The 20,038-nt window shown below is 46.9% G+C and overlaps 1 protein-coding gene across 31 annotated transcripts in view; it reads right to left on the reverse strand.

Moving 5' to 3' along the window:
* Window positions 1–4,750: 4,750 nt before the first annotated feature.
* Window positions 4,751–20,038, reverse strand: part of PPP6R3 (protein phosphatase 6 regulatory subunit 3) — a 121,311-nt gene continuing 106,023 nt past the window's right edge. For 20 of the 31 annotated variants that reach the window (XM_081064586.1, XM_081064566.1, XM_081064564.1 and 17 more), the window contains 5 exons: window positions 18,620–18,773; window positions 17,086–17,192; window positions 15,288–15,438; window positions 9,946–10,047; window positions 4,751–6,961 (listed from right to left, as the gene is read on the reverse strand). In XM_081064586.1, coding sequence (XP_080920712.1) covers window positions 6,910–6,961; window positions 9,946–10,047; window positions 15,288–15,438; window positions 17,086–17,192; window positions 18,620–18,773 — 566 coding nt within the window. In that variant the 3' untranslated portion in view covers window positions 4,751–6,909. Of the gene's footprint in view, window positions 6,962–9,945; window positions 10,048–10,314; window positions 10,471–15,287; window positions 15,439–17,085; window positions 17,193–18,619; window positions 18,774–20,038 lie in introns of all 31 variants that reach the window. The other 11 variants (XM_081064584.1, XM_081064565.1, XM_081064562.1 and 8 more) reach the window with 2 other exon arrangements.

The following is a 20,038-nucleotide window of genomic DNA, read 5'->3' on the forward strand; positions in this document are numbered from 1 at the left end:
CCTACGACTTTTACAGTTTCAGGTCTTACATTTAAATCTTCAATCTATTTTTGAGTTGATTTTTGTGTATGGTATACGGTTCCAATTTCAGTCTTTTGCATGGGGATATCCAGTTTTCCCAACACTGCCTTAATTCAAGTATAGTTTCAACCCTGTAAGACACAGTTATATCCATTTCTTTTTACCACTTATGTCTCGGTCCGGTGCTCTCTATTCTTACTGCACGGCCTGACTTCCTTCTGGGAGGAGTTCCTTGGGCCTAGAAAACTTTGAGTGCAGCTCTCCTGGTGTTGATTATATCTCAGTTTTTGTTTTTCTGAAAATATTTTATTTTGCTTTCAGTTTGGTGGATAATTTGCTAAGTATAGAAGTCAACATTTACCAGAGTCCTTCCTCCTTGGAAGTCCCTAAACTCCCAATTTCTGCCCCCCAACATGGAGAAATGTCTGGTGATTCTTCTCAGCCTCTTGGCTACAGTTTTCCCCTTGGCTTTTTGGCGTCTCTTCCTTGCATAGCTTAGGAATCATCAAAGGCCTCGAGAGGAAAGGAAGAGCATGTCAGGTTCACTTCTTTATGGTTCTCTTTCCTCCAGGATTTTGTCCTGTCAGGCTTGGCTTTCTTCATAGTCCTTGACTCTAATTTTTGTCTTCCCAGCCCTGTAAGACTACGGAGAGCTCTGAGCTTCTGCTTTCTGCCGGACCTCATGTTCCTTAGTCAGAAAAAGCCACAAGAGGAAAAACCTGGCATCATATGTCAGGTTTATCCTTCAATGCATTTCCCTTCTCTCTGGGATCTTGGTCCTTTGAGCACCTGTGGCCTTATTTGCTCTCCAGTGGCTTCAAAAAGCTAGTCTAAAACTTTTACTGATACTGTTGGCAGGATGTTTAATCTGATAAAAATCACTTATAGTTGGAAACAAAAGTCCCTTTCCTTGCATTTCTAATAATTACGTTTAGCTGCTGTACTTAGAATTTGATGCATAGTCTCTTAACTCTACACAGTGCTTTAAACTTTAAATTCCACTTTGCCTGATATTATGTTTTTTGTTTGCATTTTCCTCTATTTTACCATTTGCTTCTTTTCAGCCTGTCACCTTTATGACATTCACATACACAACATATTGCTGGGTTTTATTTTCAACCCGTCTGACCATCTGTCTTTTAAAAAGAGAATCTAGTAAAAAAATCAACAACAAAAAAAAATAATCTAGATTTACTAACAACTTATACCTTTTCCAATTTTTCTTGGTTTGGGAGGGGGACGAGGGGAAACTCTGAAAGGTTCAGAAATAAGTGGGAATGAGGACATGGGAGATAAATGGGAAAAACCTAGTTAGAAATTCTAGCTTGAGATGTGCGGCGAAATAAATGGGCTTGCCAGTACCTCACTCCTGATTTAGACAGAATGCCACGCCTAACCACTGGCGGAGCTGGACAGCCACGGGTCCTGTTCAGAGGGACAGAGAGCCTGGGCAGACGACAGACCAAGACACACACCTCCGCAGGCCAGCAAATGCAAGAAAGAACACTTAAGGCACAGATCTCAAAATGTAGGCTGTCTCCAAATGAATCAGGTAAACTGCTGTCATCACCCCTGAGTGAAGATGATCTGCTTATCCATTTTCCTGTTGGATGTTTTTCATCTTTTGTTACTATGAATAAAACATTAAACACCCCTGAACAACTTTTGTGGGTGGACTTTCATTTCTCCTGGGTGAGTATCTACAATTGTCAAGTCATAAGACTGAAGTATGCCTCATTTAAAAAATAAGAAAACTTACCCAGCAGGTTCCCAAATTAAATGTATCATTTTAGATGGTGATATGCGTTCCAGTGGCTCCACCCGGTGCGTGGTGGGGTCGGTCTTTTATAGCCATTCTGACAGATGGGCAACGATTACCTTCCTGTGGTTTTCACCTGCATTCTCCACGGGGTAATGACATCAAACGACTTTTCCCATTCTTACTGGCCGCTCACATCTTCTTTGTGAAGGTCTGTTCCAGTCTCTTGTCCATTTGTTAAATTGGGTGTTTCACTTTATTTTTGATTTGCATTTTTCTATCTTCAGGATCTGAGCTTTCCCAGGACATACAAGTAATCTTTCTCTCGGGCAGTCCGTGGCCTACCTGTTCATTTTGAAGAGCAGAAAAGTATAATTTTGATGGAAGCTTAATTCCTTTTCTTCCGTGATTTGTGCTTTGTGTCCTAAGAAGCTGTTGCTCATTCCAAAGCTATTTAGGTACAGTGGTACCTCGGTTTTCGAACGTAACCCGTTCCAGAAGACGGTTCGAGTTCTGAAACCTTGGAAAACAGCCGACAGCCAGGCCTCAGGATCTTGCACTCAGCGGAAGCCGCATGACATGTTTGACTTCCAAGGCGTGTTGGAAAACCGAAGCATTACCTCTGGGTTACGGCGTTCGTAAACCAAAATGTTCATCAACAGAGACGTTTGAAAACCCAGGTACTACTGTATTTGTTTTCTTCTAGAAGCTTAAATGCTGATACATTTAGACCTATGATCTATTTTGGATTTTGGAGTATGATAGGAGTCAAAGTTCTTTTCTTTCCATACAAATAATCCAGTCGTTGGTTGAAGACTTTCCTTTCCTTACACAAATGCCTTGGAACGTTGTTGAGAATCAGCTGACCATGTATTTGTGGGTCTATTTCTGGATTCTATTTCATTGACCGGGGGATTGGCAAGCTTTTTCTGTGCAGGGCCAGATAGTAAATTTTTCTGGGTTTGCAGGCCATGTGCTCTCCACTACGATTCCACTCTGCCAGTGTATCCTGAACGCGGCCAACTGGGGGTCGGGTCCAGTAGCAAGTGGGGGCAGTCCCACAGGTTGCTCCAACTTGTCTACTCCTGCAGGCTTATCAAATTTAATTCTCCTATATGCACTATTCTGTTTCAGAACTGTTGTACACCAGCCATCAGCCTTTGTCTATTGCTATGGCTGTAACAGTTTTATTGTTCTATCGACTATCAAAGAGTCCATACAGCCAGTCTCCACTCATCTGTTGCTCTACTTAGAAATTAAATTGTCAAAATTCTAAGAAAAAATACACCGGAAGATTTGGTTGGGGGGGCGGCAGAGGGGTAATGTGTGTACTAGAATAATAACAGCTAATATTAATTGAGCATTTATGGAGCCAGGCATGGTTCTGTTATCTATTAAACGTGTTACACTTAATCTTCACGACTCTGTCACTTGCTGGCTCGTCATCCTTGGACAAAACTACTTGATCTCAGTATCCCTCTTGTACATGTAGTGAGGACAGCTATTGCATAAAACCGCTGGGAAGAAAAGTTAATGCGTGTCTAGTACTTAGGACAGTGTCTGGCACACAGCAAGAACCCAGTTTTATGTCACTTAATAGAGAATTACACAGGAAAAAACAACACAACACACCCAAGTGCCTTCCATGAAACGGTGTGAAACCCTGTCGGCTGCGTCTGTAACCTGCACGGGAGGGTCACCTGAGAGGCAGCGTGGCACCATGTTTACTAGGTAGGCATGGAATGATAGGCGGGATGGTAAGGGCGCAGGAAGCCGGAGAGCGCTGGATGCGGAGACGGCAGTACGAAGGGAACGGGATCGAGAGGAAATGGAATAAAGAAGGCTCACAGGTTACGGAACGAGTGAAGCGATGCAGGCCCCGAAACGTCACTGCCGTGCGGAAGCGACCAATGTCTGCAGAGTGCGCACGGCCGTGTCGCAGTACAGCTGTGTGACCACAGGCTGGCGGGGACACCCAACCCGGAGGCAGAAGCATCATCAAAGCCATCTGCTCGGAGCGCAGGCCCTGGAGCTTTCTGGGGGGAAGGTTTTAAGGAAAGCAGCAGCTCAAAGCCAGGCTTCAGGTTGGTGAGCAGGTGACATTACAGGCTTGAGAAGTGAGAAGAGCTGTCAGCTGACAGTTACGAGCTGCTTATTACCACACGGCCAGGACTCTTCCAATTCCCGTGAGTCTATGAACCTGCGACCACAGTTTCCCCTGACAGAAAGAAGTGGACATGAAGAGAGGTGAGCGTTATGAGTGTCGGGGGGAGGTGGGGTACGAGCACGAGCACTGGCCACCCAATGCGATACCCGCAGAGGCCAGGGGGTACAGGTGAGTGCCCAGACTGGTGCACTGGGTGGGACCTGGTGACTGGCTCTAACCACCACGAGGATCTTTGTTTATGCAAATCGGTGAAAGGAGAATGAAAAATAAGCAGTGGGAACGTCACATTTTAAATGTCATTGTGGAACGGCTGAGTTTTTTTTTTTAAGGAGGGCGCAGCTCACAGTGGCCCATGTGAGGATTGAACCAGCAACCTTGGTGCTAACAGAACCACGCTCTAACCAAATGGGCTAACCAGCTGCCCCAACAGCTGTGGAATTTTACCACTAGTTATTGGCAGGGCTGGAAGCCAAAAAATCCAGGCTAGGGAAGTGTTGCCCATGGAGAAGACAAGCTAGGGAACCCGACAAAACATCTCAGGACAAGGGCTCGTGGCTGTTCCCATCGCCTGTGCGTGGGGCACTGATAGTTCTCGTGTCTGGGTGACAGCGGAGGGCGGAAGGAGCCCTGTCCCGCCGGATGGCACACACCGTAACTCGGTACAGGCCGGGCTCCCTGCAGTCGCCCATGTAGAGCACGAGGGACATCAGGGAGCCCCGACCAGGACAGTCAGTGACATTCTCTCAACACGGCCCCCACACCCTGTCCGGTTGTGAAAGCCCAAGCAAGGTACAAGGAGATTTCTAGAAACAGAATCAGGCTTTATTTTTGTTGTTATTTTTAATACAGGTATTGTATTGTAGACATCTATTAGTCTTGCAATTCAGGATGGCCAATACACAGAAATTAAAGTAGAAAGTAATGAGTGTGCTCGCTCCTGGTCCTTGGGCTGGTACCCTCCAACCCCAACAGGCTGTCCTTCCCATCCTCGTGTCCTTTCCCTGCCACATAGACAAGCAACACAAAACACTACCCCAAACTAAAACCCTAAATGCTCTTTCATCAGCAGCAGTCGGGATGAAATAAGCCTGTTACCTCGGGTGGGACGGAGAAGCCAAGCAAACGCAATCCTCATGGACAGAGGCAGCGTGTGCCACGCCTGGAGCCAAGCCCGGCCGTTGCCGGCAAAGCTCTCACCAGGTGAGACCAGAGTGCATCATCCATCAGTGGTCCCCGAAGTCCTGTGCCACAGGAGTCAGCATCCTTGAGACGAGAGAAAGGAACACAGTCCTCCGGTGGTGCCAGGTCCCAGGGGGACACACGAGACAGTCTCTTCGAAGAGGCACTCACACAGAAAGCGTTCCTGAGGAGGGGGGCGCAAGGCCCAGCAGGGCACCCCACCATCTGTCCCCGACGCACTGCTGACTCCACTGTCCTTGAGGGCTTCGTGTGCCTCTGTAAACCTCACCAAGAGTTTCCACACCATTTACAATGGAAAAGTAAATAAGAAATAAGGCAGTAGACATTTGATTTTTTTATTTCCATATGTAATGTAATGTTTAGGCACGCTGCTTGGGATGCTATTTCTAAAAAAATCGTTGGCCATTTTTCAGAATATCCTTTTGGTTTTAAATACTGGTCAGGAAAAACAAATGATGTAAAAATACGTGAATAATTTTCTATTACAGAAATGAAAAACTGATTTGCATCTAAAAGTGCAAGAGGTGAAGAAATTTAACCCTTTCACCAGACGATATGGCAATATACAATATATTGCTTCAGCTATTTGAGAAGGCTGTGATGTATTCTTACATTGACATAGAAAATTATAAATTACATTGAATTAGTATCCATAATCACTATATATATACACAAACCAGTTCTAAAAAAATGGACTGGCTTAGAATTTACGAGTGAAAACCTCACAAGGTACAGTAAAACAATTAACATGCTTAGGTGCCGGATGTTGATTTCTAGTTTAAAAATACTAGCCTGTGAAATGAATTCCATTAGTGGCACGAGCATTTTTCAACTGACTTGCCTAATAGGATTTTGGTACGTTAAATACGCAGATTGCTCTGAAATGTTCATTGGTGATGCCTGTGAACAAGGTAAAATTTGGTGAATGGGTTAAAAGGCAGATGAACTACCGAAAGAAAACAAAAAAAAACAAAAAACGAAAAACAAGAAAACCCAAACCACAAGCCATGTACACTCCAAGTAGCCTAGTGTTTCACCTGTAGGAATAATCATTTCAAGCAAACAAGACTTTAACAGAACATATGGCTTTACAATGACATCAATTTATCAACTAAGTTGTAGCAATAAATACTTAATCTCTACCAATAGACTTACATTTTTTGATCCGTTTTAAACAATACAGAAAACAGTCACCAATCCGAAACTGGTTATAAAAAGAACACCAAATATTTCTTATTCAAAATCACTTTTGTAAGTTAGAACAACCAAAATAACACTTAGAGGGCATTTCAATCCTACAATTCCTTGCCAACCTGGAAGAAAAATGAATTCAATTTTGTACAAGGTGAAAAATGTATGAAAACTGCCTAATACTTTGGTCACACTAATAATTGTCAAATAGTTATGTTTCAAATACAATAGATCTGTGTATTCACTTTTATAAAACTATTCTTACAGCCATTTTAACTATAGTATTACTACTATTATTACATGGGTGGCAAGGTCTTATTTCACAGGCTACCCATTATTTAGAACAATACAATATAAACATACGCAAAAATTCTTGGTATTTGTCAATGTGCAATATTTGTACACTTCTGAGTTTCTCTGTACAACGTCTGAGCATCTAGAATATAAAGGTTGCTGGCCCTGACCCCTTGCCGAGCGAGTGCAGCAGACGGCCTGGCGGCTGCAGCCGAGCCCACAGCCCCTGGATGCTGGCAGTCGGCAGTCCTCCGTCAGCGGCAGCAGAGGCCACTCATCATACGGGTCCATTCACTGAGGTGTCGCCTGGCAGGCTTGGCTGGTCAGTCCTACGGAGTAAGGGACAGACGTCTGAGGGAGGCACTTACACAGGAGCGTGAGCCAGAAGATGAACTTCTTTTGCCCAGGAGGCAGGGAACATTTATTTCAAAGCTGCCCATGCAAGGCCGGGCATGCAGCCTGGCACTCAGCAGTGACTTTAATGAAACGCTTCAGAAACGCGTTTACCCAAAGCTCCAGAAAGTCTAGCTGAACAGCCGCTAAGCTCCTTCTTAGGCTTCGACTGCGCGGGCGTTTGCCAGGCCTACAGGACAGGGGGCACTCCCGGAAACCAGCCCCCTCCCGGCTTTCTGGAAGCACAGGCCTGGCCAGGCCCGTGGGTCTGAGCTGCTCCCGGAGCACACGCCTTCTGGAATGCAGCTTCTTATCTATTCTGTGTATCGGAATCCATGCAAAATTTCACTTGAAACATAAGAGTCTGCTACGGAGGGAAAAAAGGAAACGAGAGGGCAAGCTTGCCAGCAGGACCAACCGCTGAGAACAAAGGAGGGACTGGAATGAACGCGCTCAGGTTTACAGGGGAAGGGAGAGGCGGGACACTAAATGGACACAGTGGGGACGGAACACCGAGTCTGCCGTCCTGCGCTCCGATGGCATCAGCCACAACCCTACAAAGCAGACTTGGGGAAGGATGCCGGAGGCGCCATGGGGAAGTACTTGTGAACTAGTATCAAAAGGCACACACGAAACGATTCAGACACTTGCAGCCATCTCGGGGACCCAGAAGGCAGCTCCACACACACTGCACGTTCCTCACGTTTGCCGGTGTCTCAATGTATCAGAGACACAGGCACAGAGAGCTCTGGACTCAGACATAACCGGGCACATTCTGCCCTCACCACTCACTGTGACCTTAAGTGAATTTGTAACCTCTCTCGGTTCAGCTCTCTCCCCCGGTGAAAAGGGGACAATAACCCCCACGGGGGACTTATAAGCAGATGACGTATATAAAGTGCGGAGCACATGGGCAAGCACGGGTGTCAGATGTGCCCGACAAGCAGCAGTGCACACCGGACAGCCCGAGGCGTCACCGTGAGCTTGGCTGTGACAGGAGCCCCGTGAGGCAGACTGCCTAGGAAAAGTCCCAAATAGCCTTTTGTCACCAACACTGCCACGAGCTGCCGTAAGAACATGAATGTGGCACATCAGGAAACTTACCTGGTCCCGGCCGCAAGGGCAGCTCAGATGTCACCCGCTGAGGCCGTTCCCGCCGCCCTACCTAACACGGCTGGTATCTAGCCTTCATCAGGGCCCCTTTCTGCGTGCCCCTATGTGTCTCTGTCTGTTCTGCTACTGTCTTCTCATCGGGCCTACGCCACTGGCTGCCACCCTCAGACGTGTGTTGGACAAGGAAGGGCAGATGGACAAATGCATGGACACACGAGGTGCCCCTCTTCTGCCACTGGCTCTCCCCAGTTTTTCCTGCAGATTGGATGCTTCTAGGCAGGGAGATGAGCAAGGGGAATGGTTCCCCTGAGGAAATGCGCCAAGGATATTATCCCAAGCCTTCTGGACCACTTATGTCAGAGAATCCAAGACCGGATGCCCACAGCAACACTCCAATTGGGACAGACGTGGACTACCCTGCCTTCGAGACAGCGCTCAACAGCAAGGGACTTACAGGTAGAAGTCAGGGAGATGACATCACTAACTGGGAGTTAGACCTACAAAGGGCCTTTGAAATACCATACACTGAAGGCCCCAGGCAGAAAAAGTGACTTGCCCGAACCCTTAAAAATACTGCCAGGGCTGGATGCCCAAAGCTGGGGTGTCAGCCGCCCTCCACGCTGCCTCCGCCTCCCAAAGCCTTCACCAGAGCCAACATGCTCAAACAGTTCTTATAATTAATATGTGTTTTTTTAATTAAAAAAGCAAACCCTTCATTCTGGCTATAATTTCCAGGAAAGAAAAGCGGAGTCGGCCAACCAGTGACTAAAGAGTGCCCTCTGCTGGTCCTGCTGGGTATGTCACCCCTAAAATGCCTAGAAGACTTTTGGTGTGTGTGTGGGGGGGCGGTTTGAGGGGGAAAGTACAACTTCTCTAAAATGACTGTATTCCTGAGGGACGATACACAGATAGATATATTTAACCAGAAGAGTTAACTCTGGAAATACTGGGGGCAAATCCTCGTCCCTGGCTCGGCTTATCCCTTCAGAGCGCTGGCTCAGCCTGAGCAAAAAGAAACTGGAAAGAAAACACCCCACTCAGCTCTTGTAGTGGGGTTTTCAGTGAAGACAAGGTAAGTTTACAAAAACTAAACCAAACAGGGCTCACCTAACAGTGGAAAATATTTAGCTACACCTGTGAAAGGGCCTCCAGGAAAGTCTTCCCCATGTGTCACAGGGGTGTGTCTGCAGGAAAACGGGCGCCAGGAGCTGCTTGTGCCTGGCAGCTGTGTGACTTCATGGAACCAATGAGAATTTGGGGGCCCAGTCCGGGAGGGCGGCTCCATGGTCTCAATGCCTTATCAAAAAAAGGGGCTGGGTGACGCCAGCATGGTACCCTTTCATTCCCAGATTTTTTAAAATTAACTTTTATTTATTTGTGTGTTTCCAGGGCCCATCAGCTCCAAGTCAAGTAGTTATTTCCATCTAGTTGTGGAGGGCGCGGCTCACTGGCCTATGCCATCGAACCGGTAATCTTGTTAAGAGCCCCGTGCTCTAACTGGCCGCCCCTCCCACATATTTCTTCAAGGGCCAGTGATGTTACTGAATCTCCAAACACAGGTCAGTTTTCAACTTCTGGGGTCAGGAGATAAACTGTTATTTCTGAGTTCTCAGCTCAGTCACCCTGATTCCGTAAAGACTGAGAAAAACGTTACTGTGCTGAGTAAGTCACTGAACGTGTCAGGACAACTGAACGACTCCCTCCTGTGTCCCATGCTCCCCGATGCCAACTTCCCTCCCCGCACCCAGGTGACAACAGCCAAGGCCAGAGCAGGGCCTGGGCAAAATCTAAGGAAGTGGGCCATTACCTCTGCTCTGGGCGACTGCTGGGGGGCCGGGGGGCCGTCTCCGGGCTCTCCTCCACATCTTTACAGGCAGCATCTTGAGAGGTAGACAGTTTTCCTTCCTCGCTGCAGGAAAGAGGATGACAGACAGCGTGAAACGCCATGGTCCCAGGCTGGGGGGCGGATGAGGGCACATGCAGATGGCGCTGGAAGTCGTGGGTGCCATGGAGTCACAGGCCCGGGGCTGAGCATGCTCAGGTGAGGGGGTCACAGGCACTAGACAGTGACTGGGAACCGACAGAAGGAGAGGCTCACACACAGTGGGGACCGGAAGCGGGACGATGTAATGCAGCTGGTGTCTGGGGAAGAACGGGCCCGCACGTCTGTACATACCGATAGGATTTCAACACTCTGAAGCCCAGTGTGCAAAACAGAAAAAGAAATGTACAAGAGTTTCAGAACACTCCTATAAATGAGGAATTTGGGGGATACTATGTCCACAACTGCACATAAGCAAATCTGCAGACTCGGTGAAGGTGTCAAATGAACCTGTTTGAAGGAATGAGTCTTTAGTTAAAGCATTTTGCTTTCCGGGCTGAGCCCACCATTTAAACAGTCAGTAGGACAGACCCCATCAGCTTGCGGGCTGACGTCATGTGGGCAGGTGACACGTGGCCTAAACCAGGACTGAACTTCTCAAACTGCCCTCCAACCATGTGTGAGAAGTACAGACACCCAGAAGGAAGAGAGCCACGAACAGCGCAGCGGCCAGAACAGGTGAAAACTGCCCCTCGGGGGTCAGAAGGAAACACCACCTGAAAGGTTACTTGCCCTCCCCGATGGTTCTTGGTGGACAAAGACAAGCAACAAACGCTTTCAGCTGTTTGTGCGTTGAAATTTAGACTTGCGCCTGTTCTGTCTGGATTGCCACGTTGACACAATCAAGGTGGCCCTAAAATTAGCTGAAGGGCGGTTGGCGGTTCCCTCTGGGAAGGTCCACCATTCTGAGAGCTGGTCCTGTCCTGGATTTGCTTATGAAAAACGGAATCTTAGGATGGTTTCTTGCGTGGCTTTCGGATAGGCCCAGGCAATTTGTAAGGAGGAAAATGAACTGAAGATTTGTGGACAGTCTGAGTGACCTGGTTCATTCCTCTACCCCCACTGTCCACTCCCTGCCCATACACGAGGTGTGCCATACACATGACCTTCACCGCGTAAAATGCAGTCATTGCATACAGGTATTCTGAGTCACGTAAGTGGCATCGGATCGTACACCTCATTGCGTTGATCTCTGTAATGAGCCGTCTGGAAGACCACACGTCCCTGCTGTGACACAGGACCCCACTGTGTGCACCTCAGTTCTACCTGGCTTCTCACAGAGACTAGCCCCGAACTGCTCTCCACCTCGCATCTCTGCGCATGATGCTGCAATGACCGGGAGGGCGCAGGACCCCAGGGAATGCGTGGGGTTTCTCCGGACTCTACACCCCGTGGTGGAAAACGTGGGCATTGACAAGGAAGTCCCTGGCTGCATTCCCCACTAGCAGGGCGACTGCGCTCGGCCCCAGAGCCCCCCGACACTTGCCATGACTCCTTTTCTTATTCCTGCTACTGTCGTAAGAGATGCCGGATGACGACTGTTTTGAGCAGCTCTATTTCTCTTAGCCCTTTTGGATTTGCTTGTCTGTAAATTGCCTATTGCTATCTTTTGCCCATTTTCTGATTTGGATGTTCCATCTTTCCCTTACTGGTTTATAGGAACCTGATACTTGCTTGTTGACCGAGATACTGTAAGCTTCTTCCCCTCCCCCATTTGCTGTCTGCCTCTTGATGGTGTACAGTGCTTTATCAACCAGAAATCCTTAACTTTGACGTAATCCAATTCTATCCTTCGCATTATGGTTTATGTTTCTGCAAATTTTCTTGTTTCGTTATCAAAAAGGAAGTCCTTTTCTGCCCACAGGTCAGAAAGACACACTGCATTTTCTTCTAACGACCACGAGACTCTGAACACATCACTTAACTCTAGAGTCTCATTTTCTTCATCTGGAAAGTGGGATGATAACCACAGTTCTTATCTTCTAGAGTTCTCGAGAGAAATGAAGGAGTTAGCACCGTGCAGAGAACAGTGCTGGGCACGCAGGCAGCACCGCACACTGGACCTTTAACCCCCCTAGAACTATCTGCTGGTCGGGGGCTCTCGTTTCACTTGTCCCCTTGTGCTGACCCCTGCTGTTACTAGGCCCCCCTCACACTGGCCCCTTCACCTGTCTGTGCACTAAGACCACACTGTTACAATTACTGACTTTGCAGCACGATCGAGTAGCTGCCAGCGCAAGCCTCTCATTTAATCTTCCTTCTGATTCTCTCACCAATTTGGGAAGCTTATTATTCCACATAAATTTTAGAGTGTGTTTAACATTTTAAAAATCCCACTGAAATTGTGATTGGAATTGCATTAAACTTAAAGGTTGATCTGGTGATGGGCACCTCTCCGCCCCCCTCAGCTGTCCCATCACAGAGCGTGGGTGGGGCTCCGTGCACCCAGATCTGCAGTGGCTGTCATGGGACTTAGGCGCTTTCTCGCCAGGCACCTGGGCTGACAGAATTCCTCAATAGCTTACAGAGTCTGATGTGTTTTGTGGCTGGTCCTCTGCCTCTCGTTATACAGCCTAGCTGCGTATTACTGATGTAGAGAAAGGCCACTGATTTTTAAGAGCTCTCTTACCCAGCGGCTTTCCTGAACTTCCCCTGGATAATAACTGATCACTACCTGTGAACAACAACAGTTTTACCACTTCCCATCTAATCTTACCTACACTTCTGTTTCTTCTTTCCTTGGAACACTGCACATGGCTGCCCACACAGTGGCAGGGACGATGGCCGTCCTTATTTGTTCCTCACTTTAAATGAATGCACCGAAAACTCCCTTAGTGAGTGTTATTTCTGCTGTAGTATTTTGGTACTTACCTCTTCCAGAGGTAAAGAAATTCACTTCTGTTCCTGCTTTACTCTGTTTTAATCATCTACGGGTACAGAACTTTATCAAAAGCTTCATCAGAAATATCAAACGATTTTTCTTCCAGTCTATTAATATATGGTGAATTTCACTGACAGATTTTTCTGATGTTGAACCATCCTTGCACACCAGCAATGAATTCTAATGGATCATTATGGATTATTTTTAATATGCTATTGGATTCAATTAACAAATACTTATATAGGGTTTTTGCATTTAGTTTTCTTGTAAGTGACATGAGTCGATCATTATATGTAATTATCCCTATCTGGTTTTGGAATGAACATTTCACTGCCTCATAAAAGGATCTAGGCAGTTTTTGCACTTTTTAAATTTTCTGTAACAACTTAAGACAGAAACTAGCAGACTAATATGCACGGAACGGCCCTGCATCGTTGCCGTAACAACATACCCGCTGCCTGTGAGGCCGTCCGCTCGGGAGTGGCTGTGTTCCGTTTTCCTCCACAGGTACTGGCTTGTTTATATCGTCTACCCATTTCAAAAATTGTTATTGGCTTGTCTCTTTCTTACTGATATTAGGTTCCTCGATCCTCCTATTGAATCTTTCCTTGATGGTATGGCTTGTCTTTTCATTTTATCACCTCTTTTGGAATGTTAGAAATTAAATAAAGTCAAATTATCAATCATTTCCTTTGTGGTTTGCATTTTTTATAGTTAAAATAGCTTTTAACCCCAAATTCTAAAGATACTCTTATGTCGTCTTTTGAAAGTTGTAGTTTTGCCTTTCATACTTATGTTGAGACAGAGATTTAACTGTATTTTTCTCCAAAAAGGATACCCACTATTTATTAATCCATTCTTTCCTCACCGAACTGTAATGTTATTTGTTGTCACACAGGTCAAATCCACGGAAGGCAGAGGGTCTGTGTGTAACTGCGGACGCCACATCGTCAACAGTCGCTTTAACAAGAAGTCCTGATCCCTGGCCTGGGGAGGCCCCCTCACTGCATTCTTCAAAATGACCCGGGCTAGACTTGGCTCTCTCTGCTCTTCTTTATGATTATTACAGTCAGCTCCTCAGTTTCCATAAAAAAACCCACTGGGCTTTTGATGAGAAAGACGTTCATTTTATGGGTTAATTTTTTAGAAAATGCAAGAGACATCTTCGCATTAACACACCTGGTGGCATGTCTCCCTATTTATTTAGGTCTTTATTATACCTTTCAATCTTAATTATCTTACAGACAAGGTTTAAATTTTAATTAAAAAAGAGGGGGCACATCTAGGACATCTGGTGTTGGTTCATAGGACGCACTTGATTTGGGCATCCAGCAAACTTGCTAAACTTTCCTAGTAGTGCTAATACTTGTCTATGGACTCAATCAAATTTTTATATAGAAAATCATAATCTACAAACAATAATCATTTTATTTCTTTCAAATCTTTACACCTTTTAAAAAATGTTATACTGCATTTGCTAACCACCAGCAGCAGAGCGGTGAAGAGAAGCAGTAATGGGGGTTCTGCACGTCTGGGTCCTGCCTTTGAAGGGAACACTTCTAATGCTTCCCTGTTAAGAATAAAGTCCGCTGTAGATTTTCAGTAGACACTTCCATCAGTTTTAGGCAGCTACTTCCTATTCCTGGATGCTAGGTCATGAACAGCTTCAATTTTTATTAAATGCTTCTCCCCACCATCTACTGAAGGTCCAAATGGTTTTTGTCCTTTTATCTATCTGTGAATTACCTTCAATAACCTTTACAATGTTGCAATATCCTCACATTCATAGGATACATTTTTGGTCATGACTTAAAAATACATCACTGGATTTGGTTTGCTGGCTTTTAACTTAATAGTTCTGTGCATATATGCCCACACAGGAAGTTAGCCTACAATTCATTTTTCTCTTTCACGCTTTGTTTTGTAGTGACCTTACAATGAGCTGGAAAGCGTGCCTTCATGTGAGCTGAAAGGGTGTGCACACCATGGAGACCAAAGCTTACTGAGCTCTAACAACCGCGCTGTCGGGAAACGGTCTGCATAAGGTGAAGCCTGGGTTTTCATGGGCTGAGCTTTGAAATGAACTGCACACAAGTTAGCTTCTACTATGACTAAAGGTTTGTCAAGTTTTTACATTCATGTATTTTGAATCTGCTAGACTTAAACTTGTCTGAATACTAGAGATAGAGAGACACACAGACAGACAGACTTAGGGACCCAAACTCTCCATCTCTTCATTAAGATTTATTGAGTTTAACAGAGATGTTAGAAAGATGTCAGGCTCATCTCTGAACCCACATCGGAATCTAATTAACGATATGAACACTGGAGGTCCCCCCCAGTACCCGCCCCACCCGAAGCTGCCAGTGTGACCGCCCCTGGTTACCTTTTGAAGACCGCAGTTTCTGTCTTGGCATCTACAGTGAGGCTGAGAGTTTCCTTCATGCCGCCATTCATCACTGTCTCAGTTACCTTGTCTGTACTCTCTGCGTCCTCCTCTCCATCAGAGCTGGCTTCCATGGCCACACTGCCTGGCACTGAAGAGAACACAAGGCTGATGGCCACACACACCAAAACCAAACAACTGTCACCCCTCTTCTGTGCATTCCCACCCACCCTATGTGACATCTCCAGCTTGAAGAAGACAACGTGGTTTGCTTGGGCCAATTCTTGGAGGGCACAGGCTTCTCACGAACGCCCACTGGTGATGTGCCACGGGGCTTCTTCAGCCCCACACCGGCGAGTGCCCACGGCCTCCCGAGCTCTGTCTCCCCACATACCCGACTCCCCAGCACGCGCCCGTCCGTGTTCTTTGTCCATGGTCCAGGCAGGCAGCCCGATTCTAACCTTCCTACCTCCACGCACAGGACGCAGCCCACAGCTTATCCAGTGACTGTGCTCATGCAGCCTTTTCCTTTCAGTTGCCCCACTTGGGTCCTCTTTCTTTTTCAAGTTAGTTTCTTGTTGGATTATTTCCTTCTTCTATAACAGGGAGCCATGAGGTGTACTGATTATGAGCTGGGGCTATGAAATCATACTTCCTGAATTCAAAGCACAGCTTCACCACTGACTCGTTCCTAACCGTTGGGCAAGGTATCTAACCTGTGCCTGGGTTTTCTCATCCACCAAATGGGGATTACTGAACCCACCCGAAGAATTGTTGAGGGATAAGACGAGGTCATCCACATAAAACGTTTGATAGAATGAAAAACAAAACCAGTATTAGCTGCTGGTTTTATTACTTTGCCCTGCCCCTCGGTTCTTGTGCCCTCCATCCGTATCCTCATTTCTTTCTCTAAGGACGTCCTTCATTGTTCCCTCACATATACCGACTCCTGCTCATACCCGCTGCACTAACCTCCTCCCTCTACCCCCACCTCCTAAAGCCTCGTTCATCAGCTGAAGACACTTCAGGGCCTATGCAAGGAACGATAGTGGTACCTCGGATTTCGAACATAATCCGTTCCGGAAGACCGTTCATATTCTGAAACATTCGAAAACAGCCGACAGCTAGGCCTCAGGATCTCGCACTCTGCAGAAGCCGCGTGACATATTCGACTTCCGAGGCGTGTTCGAAAACCAAAGTATTTACTTCTGGGTTTATGGCATTCATAAACCAAAATGTTTGTCAATGGGGACGTTCAAAAACCGAGGTACCACTGTATTGTGAATAACAAGACAACACTGGACACCCAGGATTCTTTCATCTGTTCATAAAGGTGAGAAGAAAAAGAAGTCGTGCAGCCTGAAACACCCAGACACACGCACACGCCCCAGCAGAGTAAGCTCCGTGGCACAGAGGGACAGGCGCCGCCGGGCTCAGAACACACACGACTAACTCGGCCTGTGCACCCAGTGCTGCCAGCTACAACATTCTTCCTCCTGGGCCTTTTCCTTTCCTGTACAGACAGGACCGTGGAGGGAAAACTCTGTCCCTTACTCCTACAATCAACAAGCTGTGTTTCCGGACTGAACACGCAATCTCTTTTCTCCGGCTGCCTTGCGGACATCAGACCCACCATCTTATTCTCCTGGCTCCTTTGGGTCCTTGAGCCTGAGAGTCTAGAGTCAAACCTGCTTTTATATATCTGCTACGCAGACCGAGGCAGCTTTCAGACCCATAGAACTAAGTGCAAGTTAAAGCCTGAGCGACTAAATGGTGGCCAGGTCCCCGCCATACCCACCTTCGGGCTGCACCACCAGCGCAGCAACACTGGGGGTCAGGGGGTCCATCGGTTCAGTGCTGGTTTCCATTTCCACTGGAGAATTACTCCTTAAAGCATCTTTTGTACTTTTAGAAAAGAGAAAATTCAAATGTTAGCAGTGGCGAATAGTCCTCAGTGACCATTATTCGCAAAAATCCTTTGAAAATCAGTTCTGGTTCTGTTGCGGAGACATCGGTAGTTGGTGACAGACTCCAGGAACACACGAATCTAAGCGGGGCCAGTTAAACATTCTGCTAACTCACAGGGTGGTAACGCAGGGGCTTCTCAGGGGTTTCCAGACAGGGTCAAAACGGCCCAGCCTCAGCCTCATCGGGCAGGGAAAGCAAGGGCATACACTGGACAGTATCCACTGCGTCTACGGTGTCATTTTTACAAAACCTCATTTACTTTGAGCCAAACTGCCCGGAGGGCCTGGCCCTCTAGTGATACTGAATGAGAAAACACAGGCTGTGCACAGTGGCAAAGGGAAGTGAGCTGTTTCAACAACGTTCTCATGTAACCAAGGGCCCTCGTCCTCCAGTCACAAAAGGCAGAGAGAACCAAGAGGGGAAACTCGACTGGCCGGTACTGGAGCTGAGTTGGCGAAATTGTTCATACTGTTTTGGAGACGTTCCCACAAATCTCAGCTTCACCTCTGAATGACAGCTTACTGATTGCTCTGATCAGAATTGCTATAAAGAAGCAACATGAGTTTTAGCCATTTTTTTGATTTGTCTAAGATGGTAACTGCCAGCTCACCATCTTCCTGTCTTTTCCATTACCAGCAATTGTTTAAAAACATCACGTGTCAGAACAGGCAAAGCAACACAGTCTTTCAAACGGGGTGGAGGAGATCGATTTTTTTTCAGTAGACCAAATAAAACAATGTTTAGCAAACGCAACAAGACATGAAGTCCATGGCTAATACTCAAATGCTGGCAGTATTATTCAGGAATGTTACAAAATGACAGGTTGCTGTCATCGAGGATAAAACAACAGGACACAGCACACCTGTCGCACCCCTTAATTTACAGCACTGGACAAACTACGAGGGAAACACAGGTCCGGACTGTTTATAAGTTTAAGACAGTTTGCCTTGCTCTGCCGCCCTCCACACACAGGTGCCTGCCAGTTCTCTGGCTCCCCCTCTTTCCTAATCTCCTCACTCCTGCCCTCATGGCTCAGTGGGGCCTGAGAAGCCCCGGCAGATGCCATTTTCATCAGCATCCTGCCAAGTGGCTTCCCGAGGCCACGTCTTCCCAGGCCACTTGGCTCACCATCTACGCCCTTTCTCAATTCGCCCTGGATGAAAGGAAGGAGAATAGTGGTTGTTTGTCCTGTGACCCAGAGCTGTGCCACTATGTCCCCCGTGTTGATTTTTAATCTCCTTTGAGGCCCTATATTCAACTTAGAGATAAATCAAGATGACACCAAGCACAATACTGACACCAAGCACACACCATCCCCAGTTCTCCTATGGAAAGGTCTGGAGAGCTGGCGCACGCGTGCTCACCTCAGGGAAGACGTGAACTCCGAGAAAGAGGCCCAGCCTGTCTCTTTAGTCGGCATTGGCTCCTCCGCGCTCCAGACATCAGACCCCACAGAGTCTAGGGGAGCACCGTGGGTTGTCTCCATGGGGACATCAAAGTTGGCTGACCAGTTGGGTGCTAAACAGAGGGGAGGAATTACATTTTGCAAACGTTTCACGTAGCACAGATATTTTTCAGAAACAGGTCTGCACTGATAAAAAAAGATGGGAGTTGTGGGAATAGGGCATTTTAATACACTACTGGTAGAGAGAGGTGCAACTGGCACCCTCACCTGCAGGGCGATTTGACGACATTGATTGTGTTATAAAACTGCACGTGTCCTCTGCTCCCTTAGCAAGCCTCATTTCTAAGATGTTGTTTTCCAACAGAATATCTCACAAGGATGTGAAGCAACACAGGATAATGTTCATTTCTTAGTTTTGACAAATGTACAAGGTTATAGCAACACGGGGAGGAAGAAGGGTGAAGGAAGCCAATCCCTCTACAATCTCTGAAACTTGCCTGTAAATCTGAAATTATTCCAAAATGAAGTTTATTAAAAAGAAAAGACTGTTGGCTATTGAACTGCAGTCCATTGGACCCCATACTACTTCCCAGCCCACACCTGGTCCCACTTCATACTTTCCCGGCCTCCCCAGCATTGCACAGACAACAGGAGGCTTCCTGGAAACGCTATTTGGTCACTGCCCCCCATCTGTTTCTTCTTGTACGCTCATGAGCCAACTGGGGCCTGGGGGCTCCTGGACAGCCTCAGGATGGGGGCTGTTTGTAAAGTTGAGCTTATTATCAGTGCTTTAATCAATCACGTCTACTTAATAAGGCCCCCATAAAAGACCCAAGCTGTAGGGGTTCGGAGCTTCTGGGACAGGGAAAAGGGGGTGCGTCCTTAGGGACAGAACTCCATGGGGACAGAAGCTCCATGCTCGGTACTCTTCCAGACCTGTCCTAGTCATCTTTTCCTCTGGCTGTTCATTTGTAGCCTTTAAAACATCCTTTGTAATAAATTGGTAACAGTAAGTAAAGCTCTTTTCTCAGTTCTGTGAGCTGTTTGAGCAAATAACTGAACCCAAGAGGTCACAGGAACTCCCGATTTACGGCTGCTGGGTCAAAAGGACCAGAGGCCTGGACTTGACTGGCATCCGAAGTGGGGCTGAGCCCCTCACCTGTGAGGTCGAGCCCCTCACCTGTGGGGTCTGCACTAGCTCCAGGTAGAAGTATCTGACTAAACTGTAGGACACCCAGCTGGTGTCGGAAAACTCGTCTGTGGGAAAACCACACATCTGGTGTCAGAAGGGAAGCTCTGCTGAGAATTAAATGAGGGCGCGCACGTAATAGGTCTGAATTAGGGTTTGCTCCGTGCTTCCTGCCCTAAAATCTGGATG

The sequence above is a fragment of the Rhinolophus hipposideros genome (assembly GCF_964194185.1).
Source record: "Rhinolophus hipposideros genome assembly, chromosome: 10".
Taxonomy (NCBI): domain Eukaryota; kingdom Metazoa; phylum Chordata; class Mammalia; order Chiroptera; family Rhinolophidae; genus Rhinolophus; species Rhinolophus hipposideros.